This window comes from Triturus cristatus, chromosome 6 (genome assembly GCF_964204655.1).
Source record: "Triturus cristatus chromosome 6, aTriCri1.1, whole genome shotgun sequence".
NCBI classification, from domain to species: domain Eukaryota; kingdom Metazoa; phylum Chordata; class Amphibia; order Caudata; family Salamandridae; genus Triturus; species Triturus cristatus.
In genome coordinates, this window is record NC_140589.1 from 1884077644 (window position 1) to 1884098994 (window position 21351).

Sequence of the window (21351 nt, forward strand, 5' to 3'; positions counted from 1 at the left end):
GTTTTTCGTTGGATATAATCATCCCTAATGTAGGGGTATACTCGCTCATGGTTAAAGGCTGCAGTGTCCTTCTTCAATTTCTTATACTTGCTTTGTTTCAGTGAGATTTCGTATTCACTCATCTCTTGATTTAATTCTTCAAGTCTTTTTTTGAGGACAGCGGTTGATTGGTAACTCTTCAGTTGAACCTCAATCTTTTGTATATCGATCTTTAACTCCTGGGTGAGGCGAGTGGCTGTCTTGATAATCAGGACTAGCCAGTCCCTAGTACAGTGCCACGATATAAGTGACCAGTCAGACCATAAGTTGGCAGGGTATGCTCAGACGTGAGTCCCTTGCTCACTTTGCCACTGGATTCAAGCAAGCCTGGCTGAAGAAGGCTGAAATGCCAGAAACTGGTCCTAGGAAGCTTCTTTTCGGTCCAGGGAAGACATGGCTTGGCAGTTCGGGCTGAACTGTTCCCATGAGGCACAGGGTCAGACTGATTTGCATATGGCCATGTCTGAACTGGGGTGGCAGAGTGGGCTAAAGAACGGTGATGGTTTAAACCCAGATCAGTTGACTGGGGGTGAGTGCTTGCAATGTTCAACACTCCGTCCATAATTTCCTTTGGTTTTTGCTTTGTTCGCCATAAGTTGGCAGGGTATGCTCAGACGTGAGTCCCTTGCTCACTTTGCCACTGGATTCAAGCAAGCCTGGCTGAAGACGGCTGAAATGCCAGAAACCGGTCCTAGGAAGCTTGTTTCCGGTCCAGGGAAGACATGGCTTGGCAGTTCGGGCTGGACTGTTCCCATGAGGCACATGGTCAGACTGATTTGCATATGGCCATGTCTGAACTGGGGTGGCAGAGTGGGCTAAAGAACGGTGATGGATTAAACCCAGATCAGTTGACTGGGGGTGAGTGCTTGCAATGTTCAACACTCCGTCCATCATTTCCTTTGGTTTTTGCTTTGTTCGCCATAAGTTGGCAGGGTATGCTCAGACGTGAATCCCTTGCTCACTTTGCCACTGGATTCAAGCAAGCCTGGCTGAAGACTGCTGAAATGCCAGAAACCGGTCCTAGGAAGCTTGTTTCCGGTCCAGGGAAGACATGGCTTGGCAGTTTGGGCTGGACTGTTCCCATGAGGCACAGGGTCAGACTGATTTGCATATGGCCATGTCTGAACTGGGGTGGCAGAGTGGGCTAAAGAACGGTGATGGATTAAACCCAGATCAGTTGACTGGGGGTGAGTGCTTGCAATGTTCAACACTCCGTCCATCATTTCCTTTGGTTTCTGTTATATTGCAAAGCCCCACCAGTCTTATGTAAAATCCGGAAGCGACTCTTCAGGATCCTGAATGTTTTCTCAATCACATTTCTTGTGCTAATATGTGCCGCGTTGTAGCGTTGCTCCTGTGGTGTTGCTGGTTTGATGTAGGGGGTGAGGATATATTCCCGCAGGGCGTTTGCACTGTCACCTACAGGGGGGAAGCAAAGGCTTAGCCGCAGTAATGATGATACATGTGTGATACTGATGTAATGATTAGTTATGAGTATGTACCAAGCAGGAGTCCCTCTCCGAATTCTCCATTGAGCAGACGCCTGTGGATGCCACTGTGTCTGAATATATATGAGTCGTGTGTGCTCCCTGGAAATTGTGCCACTATGTCCGTGATGATGTGCTTGGCATCACACAGGACCTGCACGTTGATGGAGTGATAGGACTTCCTGTTAAGGAAGATGTACTCATTGTCTGAGGGTGGACAGATGGGGACATGCGTGCAGTCAATGCATCCTATGACATGGGAGAATTGTGCCATCTGGTAGAATTCCAGTTTGGTGTGGTCCATCTGCTGTGGGGTTGTGGGGAAGCTGATGTGGGTATGTATCATTGTCAGCATGGCATCAATGAATTTACGGAAGAAGTGTGAAAGTGCACTTTGTGATACTCCTCCCGCTACCGCTATGACCCCCTGGAAACTCCCATACGCCAGTAGGTGCAGGCTGCATAGGACCTGGATGTGCGCAGGAATGGCATTGGTCCTACGTGTCGGGTGCTGCAGTAGTGGTTCCAGGTCAGCTAATAGGCGCACTATCATGGCACGATTGAGACGGTACTTGTCATATACTTAATCCTCATTTTGGCCCAGCAATGTAATGCGCACTCTGAATACCCTCTCCTGGATCCTCCTCCTGCGTTGTGCTGCTGCATTTATTCTCATCCTCCTTGCAAGCACCTAGAGGGCTGCCATATTGTAAAAGGAAACGGGGTTTCCAGGCCCATTTTTGAAGGCTTTCAGATTGATTACACCTGTGGAACACTTTAATTTTATTTTTATTTTTTGGGTGTGTCTGCAACTTTACCTCCTGGTTCTTATTCCCTTTATTCTGCTCATGCAAAATACCGATTTTTGAGCTTTTTGGTATTAGTGATTTTTGATGCATTCTTTAGCGATTCTTTATTTGCTAATCGCTAATGCCAGGCGCAATTTGTGTTTTCGGTATTACCGATTCTTTATTTTGTGATTCTTTAATTTGAAGGGGATTATTTTAGCGATTCATTATGTTTTCGCTATTGGTGTTGATGCATTGGAATTGGTTGTTTGCCACTCGCTAACGGAAGATTTTAACGATTCTGTATTTTTGCGAGGAGATTTTTGCTTGATGCATGTGCCAGCTAATGAGTAAAGATCGGCACTCAATCAAGATCACTTTCTTAAGGGAGATATGGGGAAGGATTCTGAAAATGGCCACACCACTCTTCTCCCCACAAGAGAAAGAGATCATACCAGGAAGTAGCGCAGGAGGCAATGAGGACTGAAAGGGAACACAGGGAAATATATCAGTATCTCAGTTAGGTAAGTATTATAACAGGTTTAATGCATGTCTTGTATAAGAAGAAAATACACTTACCAGCTATTCAATCTCCCCGCCTTTTGTGTTGAAGTATTTTTGGAGTTAATGCCACTCCCAATTAATTTGCAGGTAAATGCTTCTTTACCAACAATATGACAGATACTGTGTCCACAAGAACTTAAAAAAGCCCTGAACAAATCAATAGTGTGAATTTTCCTTGAAGGGTTCTTGCTCTTCCTTTATAAGATAGCCCCAACTTCAATACAGATGACAGTTTAAGTCACGGTGTGTCTCCTTTCAAGGTTAAAGTCTGTAAAAAAAAAATAAGATGTTGCAACAAAGAAAGAAAGAAAATAGCAGCCTTGGGGGAGTCAGGACGCTAGGAACAGTCAAAGGAATTAAGACTTCCCGTAAAAGGAATATCGTAGAGAGTTGCAGCGTCAGAGAACGTTGGGATGCCGATAGATGCAAACGGAGTGAGGGCTTCTTGCAGAATTAGCAGCGTAGAGTTGCAGCACCAAGAGAATTGGGGTGCCGATAGATGAGAGCAGATTGAGGGCGTCTCACAGAACGAGCAGCATAGAGAGGAATCAGCGGCAAGTGGAGTTTGGGAGAAGCAGGAATACTGAGACAGAGTACGGTTTTACTTGAGTCAGCCCACAAAGGTTACAGGGCTTTCAAGGTTACGCTGCCTGCATCTCCAGTCCAAAAACGCAGCTGCGAGTCGAGATCATGTAAGAGCGGCAGGATACAAAGTTTCTTCTTTACCAGGAAACAAATGAAGTCTGGGTAAACGTGAGGAAAAGGGAAGGAGTGTGATAACAAGTCAGGAACAGTATGCCAAGCGAAGGCTCATTCCGATGATGCTGTCTTTAAACAAAAATGGGAGTGTGGATAAATGCACAACTTGGTTAATTTTGGGCATAGTAAGGGATCTTCTCAAAAGAGAGAGTACACTTATACAAAACACGCATTACAAAGGCCTATATACTGTTCCAAGTGAGCGAACAGGAGGCCTGAGTCCTGACACATATTTTTAATTGCCCCAGGGAGGTGGCGGTCCCCGGGGCTGCAGGGAGGCTAATCGGCCCCACTGCATTCATTTAAAGAGGTTTGCCCTGGCGCACGCGCACCCCTGCATGCATTAAGAACAGTGCCCCGGGACGGTGGTGGTCCCTGAGGATCTCATAAGCCCTAGGGGGTGGCCTGTGTGCCCCCTCCTATTTCTACGGTGTGCCCCCAGAAACTGGCCCACCCAAGGGGGTAATGAAAAGATTTTTTTTTTCTCCGTGAATTTACAAATATCTCAATTTTGTGGCAATTTGAATAGAAATAAATGTGGAGCGTGGCGGGTGTCCCAAGACCCCCTTGGGGGGGTCTGGGTATTTCTACACTGCCCCTTTTTCTTTTTTAATGTTTTTTGTGGGACTCAGCTGAAGCCAAGTTCCAAGATGGCTGCCAAAGCATCCTGGTTGAAATGTTGGCAGCAAATCACAGCTCTGCATTTCCCTACACAATCTCCTACATTTTTTACAATTATTCACGAAGGACTCGCGGTCACAGATATGCAAATTTGGATTTCTTTTAATTTCTCAAAAACTATTGAACGTATTTACAACAAATAACAAAAAGCATGATCTGTGTAACCAACTCTACCTTCTTGCCGAATGTAGTGGAATTCCTTCTAATGGTTCAGGCTGTAGTTGTGTTCAAAGGTCCTACGGGAATTAACATGAAACACTCTATCTTGACCCCCTTTTTTCCTTGCCCATACTTGATGGATAATTCTGATACTTTCAATGCACAACAAGGCTCATTAGGACACTTTGTTTGGAAATTGTCGTTAAGATTCGTCGAACATTGACATGGATAGAGGCAAGTAAAAAAATGCTTCCAACTATAACTGCCAGTAGGAAATATACATATATGTATATAAAAATATTTTACCTACTGGTGGTTGCCAGTAGATAGTTATAGTTAAAACCTTGTTTCTATTCAAAAAGAATTTTTTCTTTTGCCAATATCTTTGGTTTCACTTGCGAACCTTCGCAAAACTTTTGAAACAAATACGCCACTCACCTCAGCTGCTGTGGTGAAAGTTTCGGGTTGATTTGTCAAGTGGAGGCCGTGAAAAAAGAGGGTTCCTAAAACACATTTTCTTTATGTTCATTTGTATATGAAACTTTAGACACGGCTACATCCCAAACTGCTGAACGGAATTTCACCAAATTTGACAAAAAGGTAGCTCTTGGTTAAGAAAGCAGTCTTTTTTCTTAAATAGTGTAAATCTGTTCAGTAGTTCCTGAGAAATGTAAACATTTCTCAGATATCCAAATAGGGACACGTAGGATCCGCGCATGCTCCCGATCTCGTGCCTGCAATCTGATTGGCTGCCAACACTTCAAGCCAGGAAGTGTTGGCAGCCATCTTGTGACTTGGTTGATCCAAATCACAAGAAAAAGCACTTTTAAAAAAAAATATTTGGTGGGATTCGTGGAAGAGCAGCGAATCCGGCTGAAAATTAAAATACATAAACAAAGCACAGGCTCCCATGCTTTGTTTTCTTTAAGCCCCCTCGTGGGCCAGGCCACTGCTACCTCCTCAGTGGGGAGCTACGTGCTCCCCAACCACCCCAGGGACCGCCACCTACCCGGGGCTTTGTTCATAAAAAAATAGTTGAAGGGCTCCTGCCCTTAATGGAGCCCTGGGGACCACCACCTCCCTGGGGCTATATTTAAAAGTAAACAGTGAAGCTGTTGGAGCTCCCCACACAGCCCCGGAGACCACCACCTCCATGGGCATCAATGTAGTTTGCTATGGCATAGCAGAAGCACTACACCCGCCATGCCATAGCAAACTCTGCTTCGCTTCATGGAAGCAGGAGCACTGAAAATGGTCTCACTTCCATGAAGTAAAGCAGAATTGCATTTGGACAGAGGGAGCTGCACTGAGTTGGCCCACCTCCCTTTTTTAATTAAATAAAAGAATGGCCAGAACCCTGGGGATGAGGTCCCCGGGGCAAACATCGGCCTGGGGAGGGGGGCCGCGTGACCCCCCTCCTTTAAAATAAAATGGCAATTTTTTAAAATAAATAAATGGCCAAGCCCTGGGGGATGGTGTCCCCGAGCCAAAAATGGTCTGGGGGAGGGGACTCCCTTTTTAATTTAAATTAAAAAATTGAAAATTAAATAAAGAACTAAAAACTGGGCGGGCCCCGGGGATAGGGTCTGGGGCCCAAAATCGGCCTGGGGAAGGGGGCCTCCCATTTTTTATATGATTTAAGAAATGGCTGGGTCCTGGGGGATGGGGTGGGGTCCCCAGGGCCATGGCCCCTCCCTTAAATTAAAGTACCAATTTAGTTTTCATAAATGCCAAACCCTGGGGTATGGGGTCCCCGGGGCATATATCGGCCTCGGGAGGGGGGCCGCAACTGCTCCCCCTTTCATTTTATTTTCATTTCAAATAAGAAATGAGTTAGGCCCCAGGGCCCTGAGTTAGGCCCCGGGGCCCAAAAGGGCCAAGAGAAGGGGGGCCACACAGCCCCTCTTCCTAAAATAACCCCCCCCAAAAATGAAGATGGCAAGTCGCCAGAGGCCCCCCATTGCTCCACTAATCAGCAAATTTGCCTCCTGGCACGCTCTTGGTTGGGGGATGAAGTCCCCTTCACTCCTGAGTGCCCTTAGGGGCCAAGTTGCCCACCTGTTACCTCCAGTAATCTCCACACTGTGGGATTGCTGAGAGGTGGTCAGAGGCGATGTGTAGTTAGGAAATGAAATTAAAATTAAAAAATACGTAGAAATTTACAGAAAAAAAACAAAGGATACAGGTAAGTTAGAATTAGGCTCAAATTTCACTTGTACAAAACCATCGAAATTTAGCAATAACTTGTGCTATAAAGTAACTACAATTCGTGCCCTTGCCTTGCACAGCTAATTACCCCACTTATTTCACCGGTCATGACATCTTCTATGACATTGTTGATAATATCACTTCAGCATTTGCTGTCAAATTATTGATGAGGATGGCGAGGGTGCTAGTTATAGTTATTTGAGGAAACTCTAAATATAACTGCTGAATTTCAATGGTTTTGAAATCTGAGCCTAACCATAACACCCTGTTAACCTTTGTTTTTTTCAGTGAAAATATATTTATACGTTTTTTCACTAAATAAACAAGGTTACAGAAGGTATAGTAAAGTGGTTCTACACATCAATTTCTTTTTTTGATAGACAATTTTTCTTCAGCCACTGTCTTAAAGCACAGGACTTCTGCTTCTCAATCCTCCTTTTAGAGACTTTACTGGAGAAATAACTGCCTTTGGGTGTGGTTTTTAATATGGATGGGTGGGGTCCTAATGCATCCAACCAGATGGCAAGGTTTGGGTGTGTTTGCGAGTGAATTCTCAAATCCTGTCTGGAAGTTCGCAGATGCAAACAAAATAGTAAAATGGGTGAATTTCTTAAAAAACAGATATAGGGTGCTGTATATATACTTGTAAATATGTTCACACTGATGCCATTAATGACAATGGAGGGATGTACATATGGGCAGTAATTTGTACATTTTCCATCAAATCCACCATCTGAATGGGACTATAAAACATGAAGTAGCTGCCTATATATATTTTTGGACATGCAAAGGCAACATCATGCCTCAAAAATATATTTTTTTAATTAATTTTATTCAATTACATAAAAAATATGTTTTGCTTTGCATTAAGTACATGTGTGATTGTAATACTGAAATGGATAAAAAAAATATTTGTAAAAAACACTATCACCAGTATTTTAAAAAATATACTTAATAAACAATTTCCAAAACAATATTTTGTAAAACATTAAGGCCCTGATTACCATGTAGGTGGAAATTGCCACCGACCAACATTGCCTAATCATGATGCGACTGAACACTGTTCATTCGGATTCTTCATTTTCTCTATGGGAACCTGTGTTATAACCGTACACTGGCTGTGACACAGTCTCCCATGGGAAAATGGGGGGGGGTCAAAAACCCTGCACTGAGTGGCATGCACCCCATGGTGCCTACCACACAGTGCAAGGATTTATAGGGGGACACACTGGGTACCCCCTCAGCCACCAACTGTAGACCGCCGGGTGAAGGGGCCCTGCTAGAGGGCACCAAAGTCGTTATGCAACAGCCTTCCCATGTCAGAAAGGCCGGCAATGAAATGCTGTTGGAAACCAACATTGTAATTCTAACAGCAGGAATGCCGTCCATAGGGGATTATGTCGGACTGACAGATCGATTTACGTGCCGACCGCAGACTTCGTAATCATGCAGTCGGAACACAACCCAACCGTGTCGCTTGGAGAGTCTCCGAACATATCAGTAAGCTTCCTACCAGCAGTCGGAGGCAAATCCGACCGATATTGTAATCCGGACCTTAGTATTAGAAAAAAGGCCTACAATTTACCTAAACAAGTAAACATTAAAAGGAAATAATATTTTAGAAATGCAATTTTAAAAAACTTTTAAAATTCACTGAAATTAGGAAAAAGAATAAATAACAACAGAATCTCACTGAAAAATACAAAGGTTACAGGGACGTTATAGTCAGGAAATAGAATAAAAAACACCTCAAAAATTCACTGAAAAAAGCAAAAGATTACAGGGGTATTTTAATTGGGCTTGTATTTCACTCATACAAAACCATATAAATGTAGTAATTATATTTACCTGAGCTAACTATACCTGAGCTAACTATAACTTATGACACCTCAATGCATTGCTTAGGGCCGCACATATTATATTACTCATGACATGGTCAGTGATATCACTGTTGACATCACTGATGATATCTCACATGACATCACTGATGCCATCACTGAGGAGGTAGTAAGGAAAGAAGGAAGAGATAACCTTGACACACTATTACAACGCAAAAACTATTGGATCAGTCATTTGAACTCATTTGAACTCATTAAAACCTAACGGGATGAACGAGCACATGGAATTCCAATGTTATTTGTGAGACTGTAAACCATTAGTCTGGATTTTGCACCAGTACATTTTGTCTGTTTGACACTTGCAAAATTTACATTATTTTTTGTTGAACCCCAGGTTCACACAGAAGCATGAGATATTCTTTTTAAATTCATGCAGCATCCACACACTAGGGGAATTTATTTTGGACCACACAAATTAATTAATGGGATATTTATACGGGGTATGACATTGTTTTACTATCTTCCAATAACATATTCAAGTAAGGACAATATTACAAATGAAACATTTGGCAATTCCACATAATCACACTAGTTATTATGTTTTCATGTTTTATTTATTTTTTGAATGCGTATTCATCATGTACTTTATCATCATCGTTAAATGTTGTTACTACTTAGTCCGCTTTCCATGTACACTTCGATAGGAAATGCTAATAAATACACTTCCGGGCCACCGACGCGCGCTAACTGCAGTCCGTGAGAGAAATGAGACTTCGACTAATCTGCTAACATACATGATTACGGTAAGAGTCATCTACTGTTTTGGCTAGGGGATATTTATGCATATAAAACGTAACGCGATGATGTGCAGATAACTATGAGACACACGAGTGTTTTAATTTTAGTTCAAACACGTGCGTCTTAACTTTTTGAAACTTTGTTACCCTGCCATTTTATAAGCATGCAAATTAAATGTACGTGCAATGTTTGCATTTAAAAACTCCATATGTGATTCTAACAAATAACATTCGATTTTCGTCTCACTCGCGCACAGCTTGGTAACTGCAGCTATCACAATTATCACGGTTTAGGCATGGAAATCGCTCATAACTATCAACATCAAGGTTTTTTGTGCACGGTCCACATCACTGGTAGTCGGCAGTTCTGACATTACTAATTCACAAAAACCGCTTTAGAGATCGAGGGGGTACACCATATATTACACAGTTTTAACCATAATACCTGTACATCATGGGAGCACCTAACTAACATATCGCATTTTTCTTTTATGGCATAGTCCTAAAATTAGTCATATTCATTTACAGAAAATCCCCTGATGAAGGCATATTGCCAAAATGCATTGGGATAGAGGAAAACAAATATGATCCAATGCTGGACAATATAAAACTACAATCCTAAGCACATCATTGTTGTAAGTCTGACCAAGTTTGTTTGTTTAGGTATGCATGCCTTTGTTTCTGTTTTTACCTAGTGACACATTACATAAAAATAAACACACAAATACTTGAATACCTGTGTTTCAAATAGCATACTCTGTAAATTTTTATACAAAAAGGTAGAAGCAAGAGAAGTGAAGAAAGAAGGAACATATGTGCAGAAAGAGGAAAGAGGGGTGCAGAAAGAAGCAAGTGAGACACAGAAAGAGGCAACAGAGATGCAAAACAATACAAGAGAGGTGCAGAAACAAGCAAGAGAAGTGCAGAAAGAGGCAAACAAATTGCTGAAGGCAGCAACTGAGGTGTAGAAAGAAGCAAAATAAGTGCAGAAAGAGGCAAGTGAGGTGCAGAATACGGCAAGAGAGGTGCAGTAGAAACAGGCAAGGGGGATGCAAAAAAGGGAAGAAGGTTGCAGAAAGAAGCAAAAGAGGTATAGAAAGAAGCAAGAGAGGTGCAGAAAGAGGAACTGTGAGTGCAGAAAGAGACAACAGGGGGGCAGAAAAAGCAAGAATGTTGCAGAAAGAGGCTAAAGAAGTACAGCAAGAATCAACAGAGGTGCAGAAAGAGGCAAGAGGGGTACAGAAAGAGGAGAGAGAAGTGAACAAAGAAGCAAAAGCGGGCAGAAAGATGCAAGAGCAGTGCAGAAAGAACAATCAGATGTACAGAAAGAGGCAAGAGAAGTACAGAAAGAGGTAAGAGAGGTACAGATAGACAAGATATGTGCAGAAAAAGGGAAGAAGTGTGCAAGAAGAAGCAATAGAAGTGCAGAAAGAGGCAAGTGAGGTACATAAGTAGGCAGGAGTACTGCAGAAAGATGCAAGAGAGTTGTACAAACAGGCTAAAGGGGGTGCAGAAAGAGGGAACAGGTGTTCAGACAGAGGCAAGAGAGGTGCAGAAAGAGGGAAGAGGGATATAGAAAGAAGCAAGAGGGATGCAGACATTTGCAACAGAGGTACAGAAAGAACCAACAGAGGTGTGGAAAGAGGCAATAGAACTGCAGACAAAGGTAAGAGAGGTGCAGAAGGAGGCAGGAGAGAGGGAAAAGGCGTACAGAAAGAGGCAGGAGGTGTGCAGAAAGAAGCAACTGAGGTGCTGAAAGAGGCAATAGGGGTCCAGAAAGAGGCAAGAGAAGTACAGAAAGAAGCAGCAAAGGTGCCAAACGAGGCAAAAGAAGTGCAGAAAGAAGCATCAGAGGTGCTGAATGAGGCAAGAGAGGTGCAGAAACAGAAAAGAAAGGTGCAGAGGGAACAGGGGTGCAGAAAGAGGTAAGAGGGATACGGAAATTTACAAGAGAGGTGCAGAAAGAAGCCAGAGCAGTGCAGAAAGAAGCAAGGGAAGTGCAGAAAGAGGCAAGAGAGGCACACAAAGAGAAAGAAAGGTGCAGAAACAAGCAAGAGAAATGCATAAAGAGGCAACAGAAGTCCTGAAAGAGAAAGAAAGGTGCAGAAACAAGCAAGAGATATGCAGAAAGAACCAACAGATGTGCAGGACGAGGCCTACTTTGACTGTACCTTACAACAGACTCTTACAAAGTAGCCTAATCACTAATCAATCTCCCAAGATGTCTTATAACTCACTTTTTTCTTGAAGGTTCAATATTCTTCAACTGCACAGAATGTAAGGCCTACCAAATATAAAACTACAATCCTAAGCACATCATTGTTGTAAGTCTGACCAAGTTTGTTTAGGTATGCACGCATGTGTCTCTGCTTTCACCTAGTGACACATTACATAAAAATAAACACACAATACTTGAATACCTGTGTTTCAAACAGCATACTCTGTAAATTTGTGTACAAAAAGGTAGAAGCAAGAGAAGTGAAGAAAGAAGGAACATATGTGCAGAAAGAGGAAAGAGGGGTGCAGAAAGAAGCAAGAAGGGTGCAGACCGTAAGAAGCAAGTGAGGCGCAGAAAGAGACAACAGAGGTGCAGAAAGATATAAGAGAGGTGCATAAACACGCAAGAGAAGTACAGAAAGAGGCAAGCGAATTGCTGAAAGCAGCAACTGAGGTGTAGAAAGAAGTAAAAGAAGTGCAGAAAGAGGCAAGTGAGGTACAGAATGAGGCAAGAGAGTTGCAGCAGAAAGAGGCGAGGGATGCAAATAATAAAGAAGGTTGCAAAAAGAAGCAAAAGAGGTGCAGAAAGAAGTAAAAGAGGTGCAGAAAGAGGAAAGATGAGTGCAGAAGGAGACCACAGGGGTGCAGAAAGAAGCAAGAAAGGTGCAGAAAGAGGCAAAAGAAGTACAGAAAGAAGCAAGAAAGGGGCAGAAAAAGGCAAGAGGAGAGAGTAAGGTACATAAAGAGGAGAGAGTAATGCAGAAAGAAGCAAAAGTGGTGTAGAAAGATGCAAGAGGGGTACAGAAAAAGCAAGAGCAGTGCAGAAAGAGCCAGGAGATGTGCAGAAAGAGGCAGGAGAACTGCAGAAAGAGGCAAGAGAGTTACTGAAACAGGCAAAACTGTTGCAGAAAGAGGGAACAGGTATGCAGACAGAGGCAAGAAAGGTGCCGAAAGAGGGAAGAGGGATTCTGAAAGAGGCAAGAGGGATGCATAAATTTGCAACAGAGGTGCAGAAAAAGCAAGAGCAGTGCCGAAAGAACCAACAAAGGTGCAGAAAGAGGCAAACGGGATACAGAAAGAAGCAAGAAAAGTACAGAAAGAAGCAAAAGAGGTGCAGAAAAAGGCAATAGAACTGTAGACAAAGGCAAGAGAGGTGAAGAAAGAGGCAGGAGAGAGACACAAAGAGGCAAATGTGATAAAAAAGAGGCAGGAGGGGTGCAGAAAGAAGCAAGGGAAGTGCAGAAAGAAGCAACAGAGGTGCTGAAAGAGGCAAGAGTTGTGCAGAAACAGGCAGGAAAGGTGCAGATAGAGGGGACAGGGTGCAGAAAGAGGCAAGAGAGGTGCAGAAAGGGGGAAGAGGGTTGCAGAGAGAGGCAATAGGGGTACAGAAAGAAGCATGTGTAGTGCAGAAAGAGGCAATAGAGGTATAGAAAGAGGTGCATAAACAGGCAACAGAAAGAGGCAGGAGAATTGCTGAAAGAAGCAACAGAGGTGTAGAAAGAAGCAAGAGAGGTACAGAAAGAGGCAAGAGAGGTGCAGAAAATTACAAGAGAACTGCAGAAAGAGGCAAGAGGGATGCAAAAAAGGGAAGATGGGTGCAGAAAGAAGAAAGAGAGGTGCAGAAAGAAGCAAGAGCACTTCAGAAAGAACAGAGGAGAAGAAAGAAGCAGGAGGGGTACGGCCAGTGGCAAGAAAAGTGCAGAATAAAGTAAAAGAGATGCAGAAAGAGGCAGGAGAGGTACAAAAGAGGCAAAAGGGGTACAAAGAGAGGAAAGAGGGGTGCAGAAAGAAGCAAGAGATGTGCAGAAAGAAACAACAGAGGAGTTGAAAGATGCAAGAGGGTTGCAGAAAGAGGCACGAGAAGTACAGAAAAAAGCAACAGAGGTTCCAAAATAGGCAAGAGAGGTGCAGAAACAGGCAAGAAAGGTGTAGAAAGAGGGAACCGGGGTGCAGAAAGAGGTAAAAGGGATAAATAAATTTGCAAGAGGTACAGAAAGAAGCAAGAGCAGTGCAGAAAGAAGCAAGAGAAGTGCAGAAAGAAGCAAGAGATGTGAAGAAATAGGGAAGAGGAGTGCAGAAAGAAGCAAGAGCGAAGCAAGCATTTGCAAAAGAGGTACAGAAAGAAGCATGAGCAGCGCAGAAAGAACCAACAGAGGTACAAAAAGAATTAAGGTGGTGCAGAAAGAGGTAGGAGAGGTGCACAAAGAGGCAAGAGGGGTACAGAAAGAAGCAGGAGGGGTGCAGAAAGAAGGAAGAAAAGTGCAGAAAGAAGCAACAGAGGAGCTGAAAGAGGCACAAAGGGTGCAGAAAGAGGCAAGAGAAGTACAGAAAGAAGCAGCAGAGGTACATAAAGAGGCAATAGTGGTGCAGAAAGAGGCAGGAGGGGTGCATAAAGAGGCAGGTGAGTTGCAGAAAGAGGCAACAGAGGTACAGAACGATACAAGAGAGGTGCAGAAACAAGCAAGAGAAGTGCAGAAAGAGGCAAGAAAATTGCTGAAAGCAGCAACTGAGGTGTAGAAAGAAGCAAAAGAAGTGCAGAAAGAGGCTGTGAGAAGTTGGCCTGGTATATGCTGTCCACTAATTAAAGTAGGCACCCTGTACCAGTCCAAACAAACTCCTTATGGTGATAGGTTAAAGACAACCTTTATTGAAAGCTATCCTAGTGGTAGCTATGGAGAGCAGCCTTCAGACTAAGTCTTGAAGGAATGAAAAGCAGCTTGTTTTACCAGTCTTTAGTCTCCTGAATGACCAAATGAAAGGACAACCAAACCAGGTATATATTTAAAATATATAAAACACACCCCTCTAGTCTCTTTATAAGGCTCGAGTTTGAAGTACTTAAATTACAAATCAGTATTCAACAGTAAAAGCACAAATATACAATTGGGCCTTAGGGGCGCACCAAACCATATACCAATAAAGTGGTAGTTCCCAAGCCTGCCCAGTCTGTAAAAAAAGCACTGAGACCACTGCCCACTTACTCTTTGTGTGTTATTCAGTCCCCCGATGTGTCTGGCTGAGGGCTATGTGCAAACAGCTAGGCACGAGAGAGAGCGGCATCGCTCTTAGGATTATTCACACCAGTCCTTCAACATTCATTGCTGTGGTTGGGCTTGGGCCATTAGAAGGAAATCTCTCCCCTAATAGTAGGCTACGTGAAATGAATATTAGTCCATTGCCTGTTCCTCCAGTCAATGAGATTCTAGTCTCTTTGTGTTTATACTGGCTAAATAACTGCATTTGACATGATCTTTAGTTTTCATTGATGAATTTTAATATTATTGATGCCATGATGTTTTATCATTTTAAAGATTTTATAAGAGATTGTAAATATGTTATAAATGTTTCATGCTTTTATGAGTTTTTTATCTCGAATAAAGCAATTAAATCGCAAAAAAAAATCGCAAATCGGTATAAGAAACACGACTGAGCTAGACACAAGGCCTAGAGCCTGTAGAAGTGCTTGGACCACAAGGAACCACACAAGGTAGTGACACAGGGGACCCACAGGGGACGTGTGCAGTGTGAGAACATAGCCGCGAATCGCCGTTAACTTCTATGGGGAAAGTCGCGGTTGGAAATTAAGAGTTTAAGGACACTTAGAGGATGATTACAAGCAAACCCTTTTAGACTTAGAGGTGTCTAGGGCGAACACCCACGGGAGCACCGGAGTACTGGAGTTACCTCACCCAGGGAAGCCGGTTGCATAGGTTTCAAATGGTGTTGGGTCACTGCGTCGTTTTCAATGGAAGCTGCTCAAGAAGTGCTGCTCCGTGAAGAGGAGAAGTGTCCGAAGAGATCCAAGCCTGGATCGAGAATGAAAGGAACCTGAAAGTAGAGGGGACATAGTCTGGGTCACTTACCAGTGACCAGGGGCACGATAGTCCAATGTCCACAGATGTTGGGTGCTTCAGGTGAGTTGACGGGTGTCTTGATTCTTCAGCCACGAGGTCCAGGAGGTGTGACGACAACCAGAAGCTGGATTCAAGCTGTACCACGAAGTCTGTCGAGTGCTGTGGTGTCGGCGACCAGATTGGACCCCACAAGCCTTGGCAACAACAAGTCAAGTGGAAATAGAAGAAAGACGTCGGTGCAGACCAGCAAGGTCTGGGGTCTCACCCAGCAAGGGTAAGTCAGGGCACGTCTAGAGCAACCAGGAAAGCCCAATCAGAAGAGGAGTTGCATTCATGGGGACCCGCTAGCCAACGGGCTAGCGATCGTGAAGGAGCCTCGAGCAGTCACACTGGAAACTGGCCCACGGGTCATTCGTGGAGTGGAGGCCAGAGATCTTCGGTGCTGTAGATACCCAAGGCTGGGGCTACTCGGAGCCCAAAGCATAACTTCGAGGAAGAGCAGGAAGATGATGGACCGGCAAAAGTTCACGGTGTCCAGGGGTCACGGTTCCACGTCACTCACAATATCCACGGGCCTCCGCTTTTCTGTGGACTCAGGGTAGCCTCGGGGAAGTATGGAAATCCACCTCTGGTGATGCAAAGACTTCAGCGTCCGGCGGGAGCTTCATAGTTGCAGACCGGACAGTTGCTTCTTTGGTGCCTGCCAAGCAGGGGAGTCACTCCTTGACCCCAAGGGAGATTTCTTCAGTCTTCAAGTTGAAATAGAACATCGACGGTCCAGGATATATGTTGCAGAGTTTCATCCAGGGTAATATAAAGTCGTAAGGACTGGGTTCCCATACTTATACTAGCTTTGGGGTTTGGACATACTCTAGGGACCCACCTCTGGAGGGTTTGGAAAGAGGGGTGATTACACCCATTTCCTTTGTCCAGTTTCCCTCCAGAGCAGGGACAGGTAGCCCCTGCAACCGGTGTGAACTGGACTATGTACAGGGACACCAAGTGTGGCCCCAGTGCAGGACTTCAAAGCACCAGAGAGTGCTCCCGCCCAGCCCCAACAAATATCTGCCTGTCTGGGGGATGGTTACACCTCCCTGGGACAGGAAACCTATTGTCCAGGCCTCCCCTGCTGGAGTTTCGGTCAGCAGCAGGAGGCCAGACCCATGTCTGTGGCAGTGGCATCCATTTTGTGATGCCAGGGCTTTAGAAAGTCTTTACTGGGTAGACCAGTGTGAACATGTCTCTCCTCTAGAAGGGTGGAATTCTACCCCCACCACCAGAACTGGCGGGGGTAGTATTCCAAAGCGTTTGACACCAAACACAACATGTTTCCGTGCAGCCAGTCCAAAGTTACCATTTACCGCGAGGTTATAATGCACTTTAGAGTATATGGTCAGGCTGCACCTCAAACAGCATCAGAGGAGGTACTCCAAACGCTGCAGAGGGTCTCTGCTCATGAAGGGGCACCCTCTCACATAAAAACTAAGCACTCTGCCTTCAGGATTGTTAAGGCCTGCCATAGGAGTGACTTATAGGTTTTATATGTGTGTGCAATGCTAGTGATATAGGTAGCCTATACCACAGTAAGGGGTGCAGGCACCACCTTACCCAGGCTGCAGTACCAGACCTGTGGTGTCATTTTGGAGGGCTTCCCAGGGGTGGCATAATACATGCTTCAGCCTCTGGTAGGCCTCTGAGGTACCTATGCCCTAGGTACATAGTATACCATATACTAGGGGCTTATAAGGCACTCAAGAATCCAAATAGAGATGTACCTAATGTATATGGAAACCATTTTAGTGAGGAAGCAGCTAGGCTGGGGTCCTGATTAGCAGGGCCACAGCCAGACTAAAGTCGAAAAACAGTGAAACACCAGCAAAAAGTGGGGGTACCCATGTGAAGCAGATCCTACTCTCCTGCAGAACCAATTAAAGCAGAAGGCAGGATTAAACTCCGTATAGAGAGATTACTGCAGGTCTTGCTGACAGAGCTTGCGCTGCCTAGGCTCGATCTAAAAATTAAATGCTAAGAAATCACTAGGCCCCTACTGAAACAACAGGCCATCCACCACAATACATTTTATAAACCCATTAAAAGTACAAATACATCCAGATGCATGGCCACCATCAAACAAACAACACCAGTTTTTCAACTTACTTGAGAAATCTTAAATACAAAGTCCTTAAATCTGTTGAAATATGGAGTAGACACAAAGAGTGGTCCTTCCAGCTCCAAATACAAATGAAAAGTGACCAGGAGATGGACAAAGCACTGGGAGGAGCCTACTGGACAGGAACAGGAAGTTGGAACTCTGGAGCACTTCCTTCTAGTTGAGAAAGAAAGGACTCCTCGCACAAACAAAATAAATAATGCCAAATGTCAATTTGAGGAGATTTTTAACTCCAAATTGTCACTCTGGGAAGATTTTGATGCTTCTCGAGGAGACAGTCTTCCCCAGATTGCATCCGCGCCAGATCCTGCACATTCAGGATCTCGGACGACAGAAAACATCCGCCGTAAGTCGCTGGCATGCCTGAATGAGGTGTTGGGGACTGCAGAATCTCATGTAAGCATGCGGCCAGGTAGCAATTCTCGTGGCACCCGCAAACGGCCCTGAAAATCTCTTGGGCGATCACGAGCACCCGGCAATTTGCTCCCACACATGTGAAAGGATATTTCGAGTGCATCGACCCCCCCAAAAAAACTGCTTCATTGCGGAGGGAAGAATTAAATGGTAACTCCACATTCTCCGTGGAACACGGAGTTGCAAATTCAATAAACTCCGCAAATAGAGCAGAGTTTTATGTCCGTCCTTAATCATGACACTTATAGTAGTAACTTTATAGTTCTATTTGATGTTTTACTGACCCCACCCCTTCTATTTTGATGGTTGAAGAGTTGCATATCTACATATTTTAGTGCCTTTATACTTCGAAATAGTGACTTGCAAAAGAAGTAAAGTTGCTTCAAAAGTGTAGGACTAAACTTAAACATGTAGAGTTACTATTGGGTAAGGTTACCTTTGTGAACAGTCCCATATGTTGCCACTTGTCTCATGCCGTGTTTGATAACAAGTTGTGTATGACAGGAAGCATATAGGTGGTTTGTACTAATGAAATGCATAATACCTGGGCTTGCATCTCGGAAGTGCAGAGTCAATTGATGCCGTATGTGCATCCCACATGTAGAATAGCAATTCATCAATAGCAGATGGAACATCAGATTCTGGTTTGGTTGCCATCAATTTCTGAAACAAGACATATCATTCATATTGTTACATTATGTGTAGCATTCATTATAATTAAAGTGTTAACTTGCATTCCTCCTATAGAGAACATAGGAGCTCTGCAATATATTGTAATTTGGGCGCAGGGACATATGATCATATAGTGGTTTTATAAATGTGTATGAAGCACCTGCTTTGCTGTGCACTGTTGTTGTTTCAGAGGCCAATGGGATGTACAGTGGGTGCTTTATGTATTCTCTCTAGTTTCTACGTATTGGAATGCATGATGTCTTCTAATGCAAGAAAGCTTTTTGCGCTTTAAATATGAGATGTCTTCTATGGAGCATTATGTTCTAGAAATAGGACTGGACCACTAATGCTGGCCAACAATGGCAAAAGCTGCACATGATGGAGAAAGATAACGAGGTACAGAATTGACTACAGCTTAAGTGCACAATTGAAAAGTTTACATTTTAATCTGGAATGGATGATGGACCTATCTAGATTTTAGGTGGGTACCATATTTTGCTGTTCTAGTCTAACACCAAAGATATTTCCTATGCTTTACAGGAAAAGTCCCAATGGAGGTGGTGTTACCGTTTCTCAATCATACAGACTACATCAATCAATTCACCTTTACGCCCAGTGCCCCACTGCCTAGGAATCTGTCTTTTCCATTCTCAGCAATCCGTTGCCCTTGTTTTTATTTCCTCATAATAAGTTATTACCACACAAAATTCTTCACCTTTCATTTACTTAGAATAATAACCTGGGCTAGATAGGGTTTCACAATATAAAACACTTTCTTGCACATGACCCAAACGTCTTCTTCAGTGATCTGATTCTTATATGAGAAATCCTGGAGAGAAAATCACATTTGGCTATAAAGTTACTCAGTGTATCAGAGCTTGACGTCTGAGGAAACACATGAATGCTACACAGAATCTTATGGACAAGGTGAGTCAATGTAGTTTTTTTCATTAAAATTAATTAATAATTCATTACTAGTTTCAAATAATTGACTTCACTGCTGACCTTTGACTCTTATGGTAAACGGGCCTCATCTCTTCATCTCCATTTTTTGACTAAAATTTGGGGAGCAAAGAATTTCTCCTAAGTGCACTCATGGAGTGACCAAGGAGTGTGGACTACATGCTTGGCAGATGATGCACCATCCAGCTCCAAATTAAATAATATTCTGTAGAGATTTTGCATATTTGAATCTGAAAACATGGGGGGTTAGACACAAACTCCATTTTATAGTACTACAGTAGTGCTACTAAAGTACTACAAAATGTTATTCATAAACCTATGAGCCATACATCTTTTCTAAGGGGAAATCTCCACATATGTGCGTTTACTACTCAGTAGAAAATGTGGGAGGAGTCAGTGGGAGAAGGTGACATAATGTGATGTCTTCACCACAACGTAGGTGAGGCTTCGGGAGGAGTAATAGGAGGTAAAGGATGGGTTGAGGGAAGGGAGATGTGAACCCATCCACAAAAGAGTAAGCACATCCCTGTTCACAAAAGCAAAACAGTTGTACTACTTGTTCTCTTGCTCAGAACTGGGGTAAATCCAGCACCACACATGGCTACCACAGGCACTGAAACTCTGTCCCTTAGAAAACAATGGAGGTAGGTGCTTAAAATACAATCCCATAGGAAATTTTATTTAAAAAAATTAAAATATGAAAGATTGATACAAAAATTTAGTTTAAAGGTAAAAAATAATATTCTTTTATATTTTTAATTTTTAAATATTTTAATGACTTGTTCAATTTAAAAAATAATGCAACATTGCTAATATTAAAAGGTGATTACGTTACATTACTTTAATTGAATTCTAAACAACACTGTTAATAATTATTTATAAACAATAAAACCTACATGTTTTTACATCAGCTGGGAATTTCAATTTAAACTTCAAAAAAAATATTTCAATTTAATATCAAGATAATTAAATTTTAAATTTAAAGCATGTGGTTAAATCTATTAGAATGTTGTTCTACATTTAAAAAAAATATTTTAAATGATTTTAGAGTTATATGTAACATAAAAATGTCATCACAAATGACCACAAAGGGGAGGAGGGAGCGTCAGGGACACACAAATGGACAACAGAAGGCAGAGGGCAGGGGTATAAAGCTGACCACAGAGTGCAGACAGTTGACCACATAAGGTAGGAGGAAGGGGGCATGCACATGGGAAATGGAGGGCAGGCTGAGTGGGACAACAGCAGTGCACTGAATATGGGTGGCAGGTGAGCATGGGCAAGGGCAGCAAGCTGACACAAAAGCGATCAGAGGGCAAGTGAGAAGGAGGTAGAGGGAGCATGCTGACTACAAAGGACAAGGGGGATGGGGCACGCATATGCACTTTGAGAACAGAGGAACAGAGAGCAGGGGAGAGGGCATTCATAGAAAGCTGGCCATGAAGGACAGTCTGGCATGGATAGGGACAGCATAAAGGACTACATATGTCAAGAATTAGGGAGCAGAGGAACACACACTGAGAATGGAGACCATGGGTATGGAGGCAGGGGCCGTAGGCTGACCATGGAGGATAGGGAGGCCTCGGCATGGGCGGCAAGCTAACCACAAAGGGCAGGAAGGAAGTGGCATTAGCAGATAAATTGCCATTTAGGGTAGGCTGGCATGGGTAAGAGGGGGCATTGGAACTCACTCAAAGAACTGAGGACTGTGGAGGGGCTCTGGGGCAAGGGCAGAGACAGC

General features: G+C 43.5%; 1 protein-coding gene across 1 annotated transcript in view; it reads right to left on the bottom strand.

The window, feature by feature from the left end:
• The window catches only part of LOC146822290 (protein LEG1 homolog), a 179117-nt gene that overhangs the window by 65247 nt on the left and 92519 nt on the right, over positions 1 to 21351 (bottom strand). The window contains exon 4 of the mRNA XM_085613381.1: positions 18520 to 18638. Coding sequence (XP_085469507.1) covers positions 18520 to 18638 — 119 coding nt within the window. The remainder of the gene's footprint in view (positions 1 to 18519; positions 18639 to 21351) is intronic.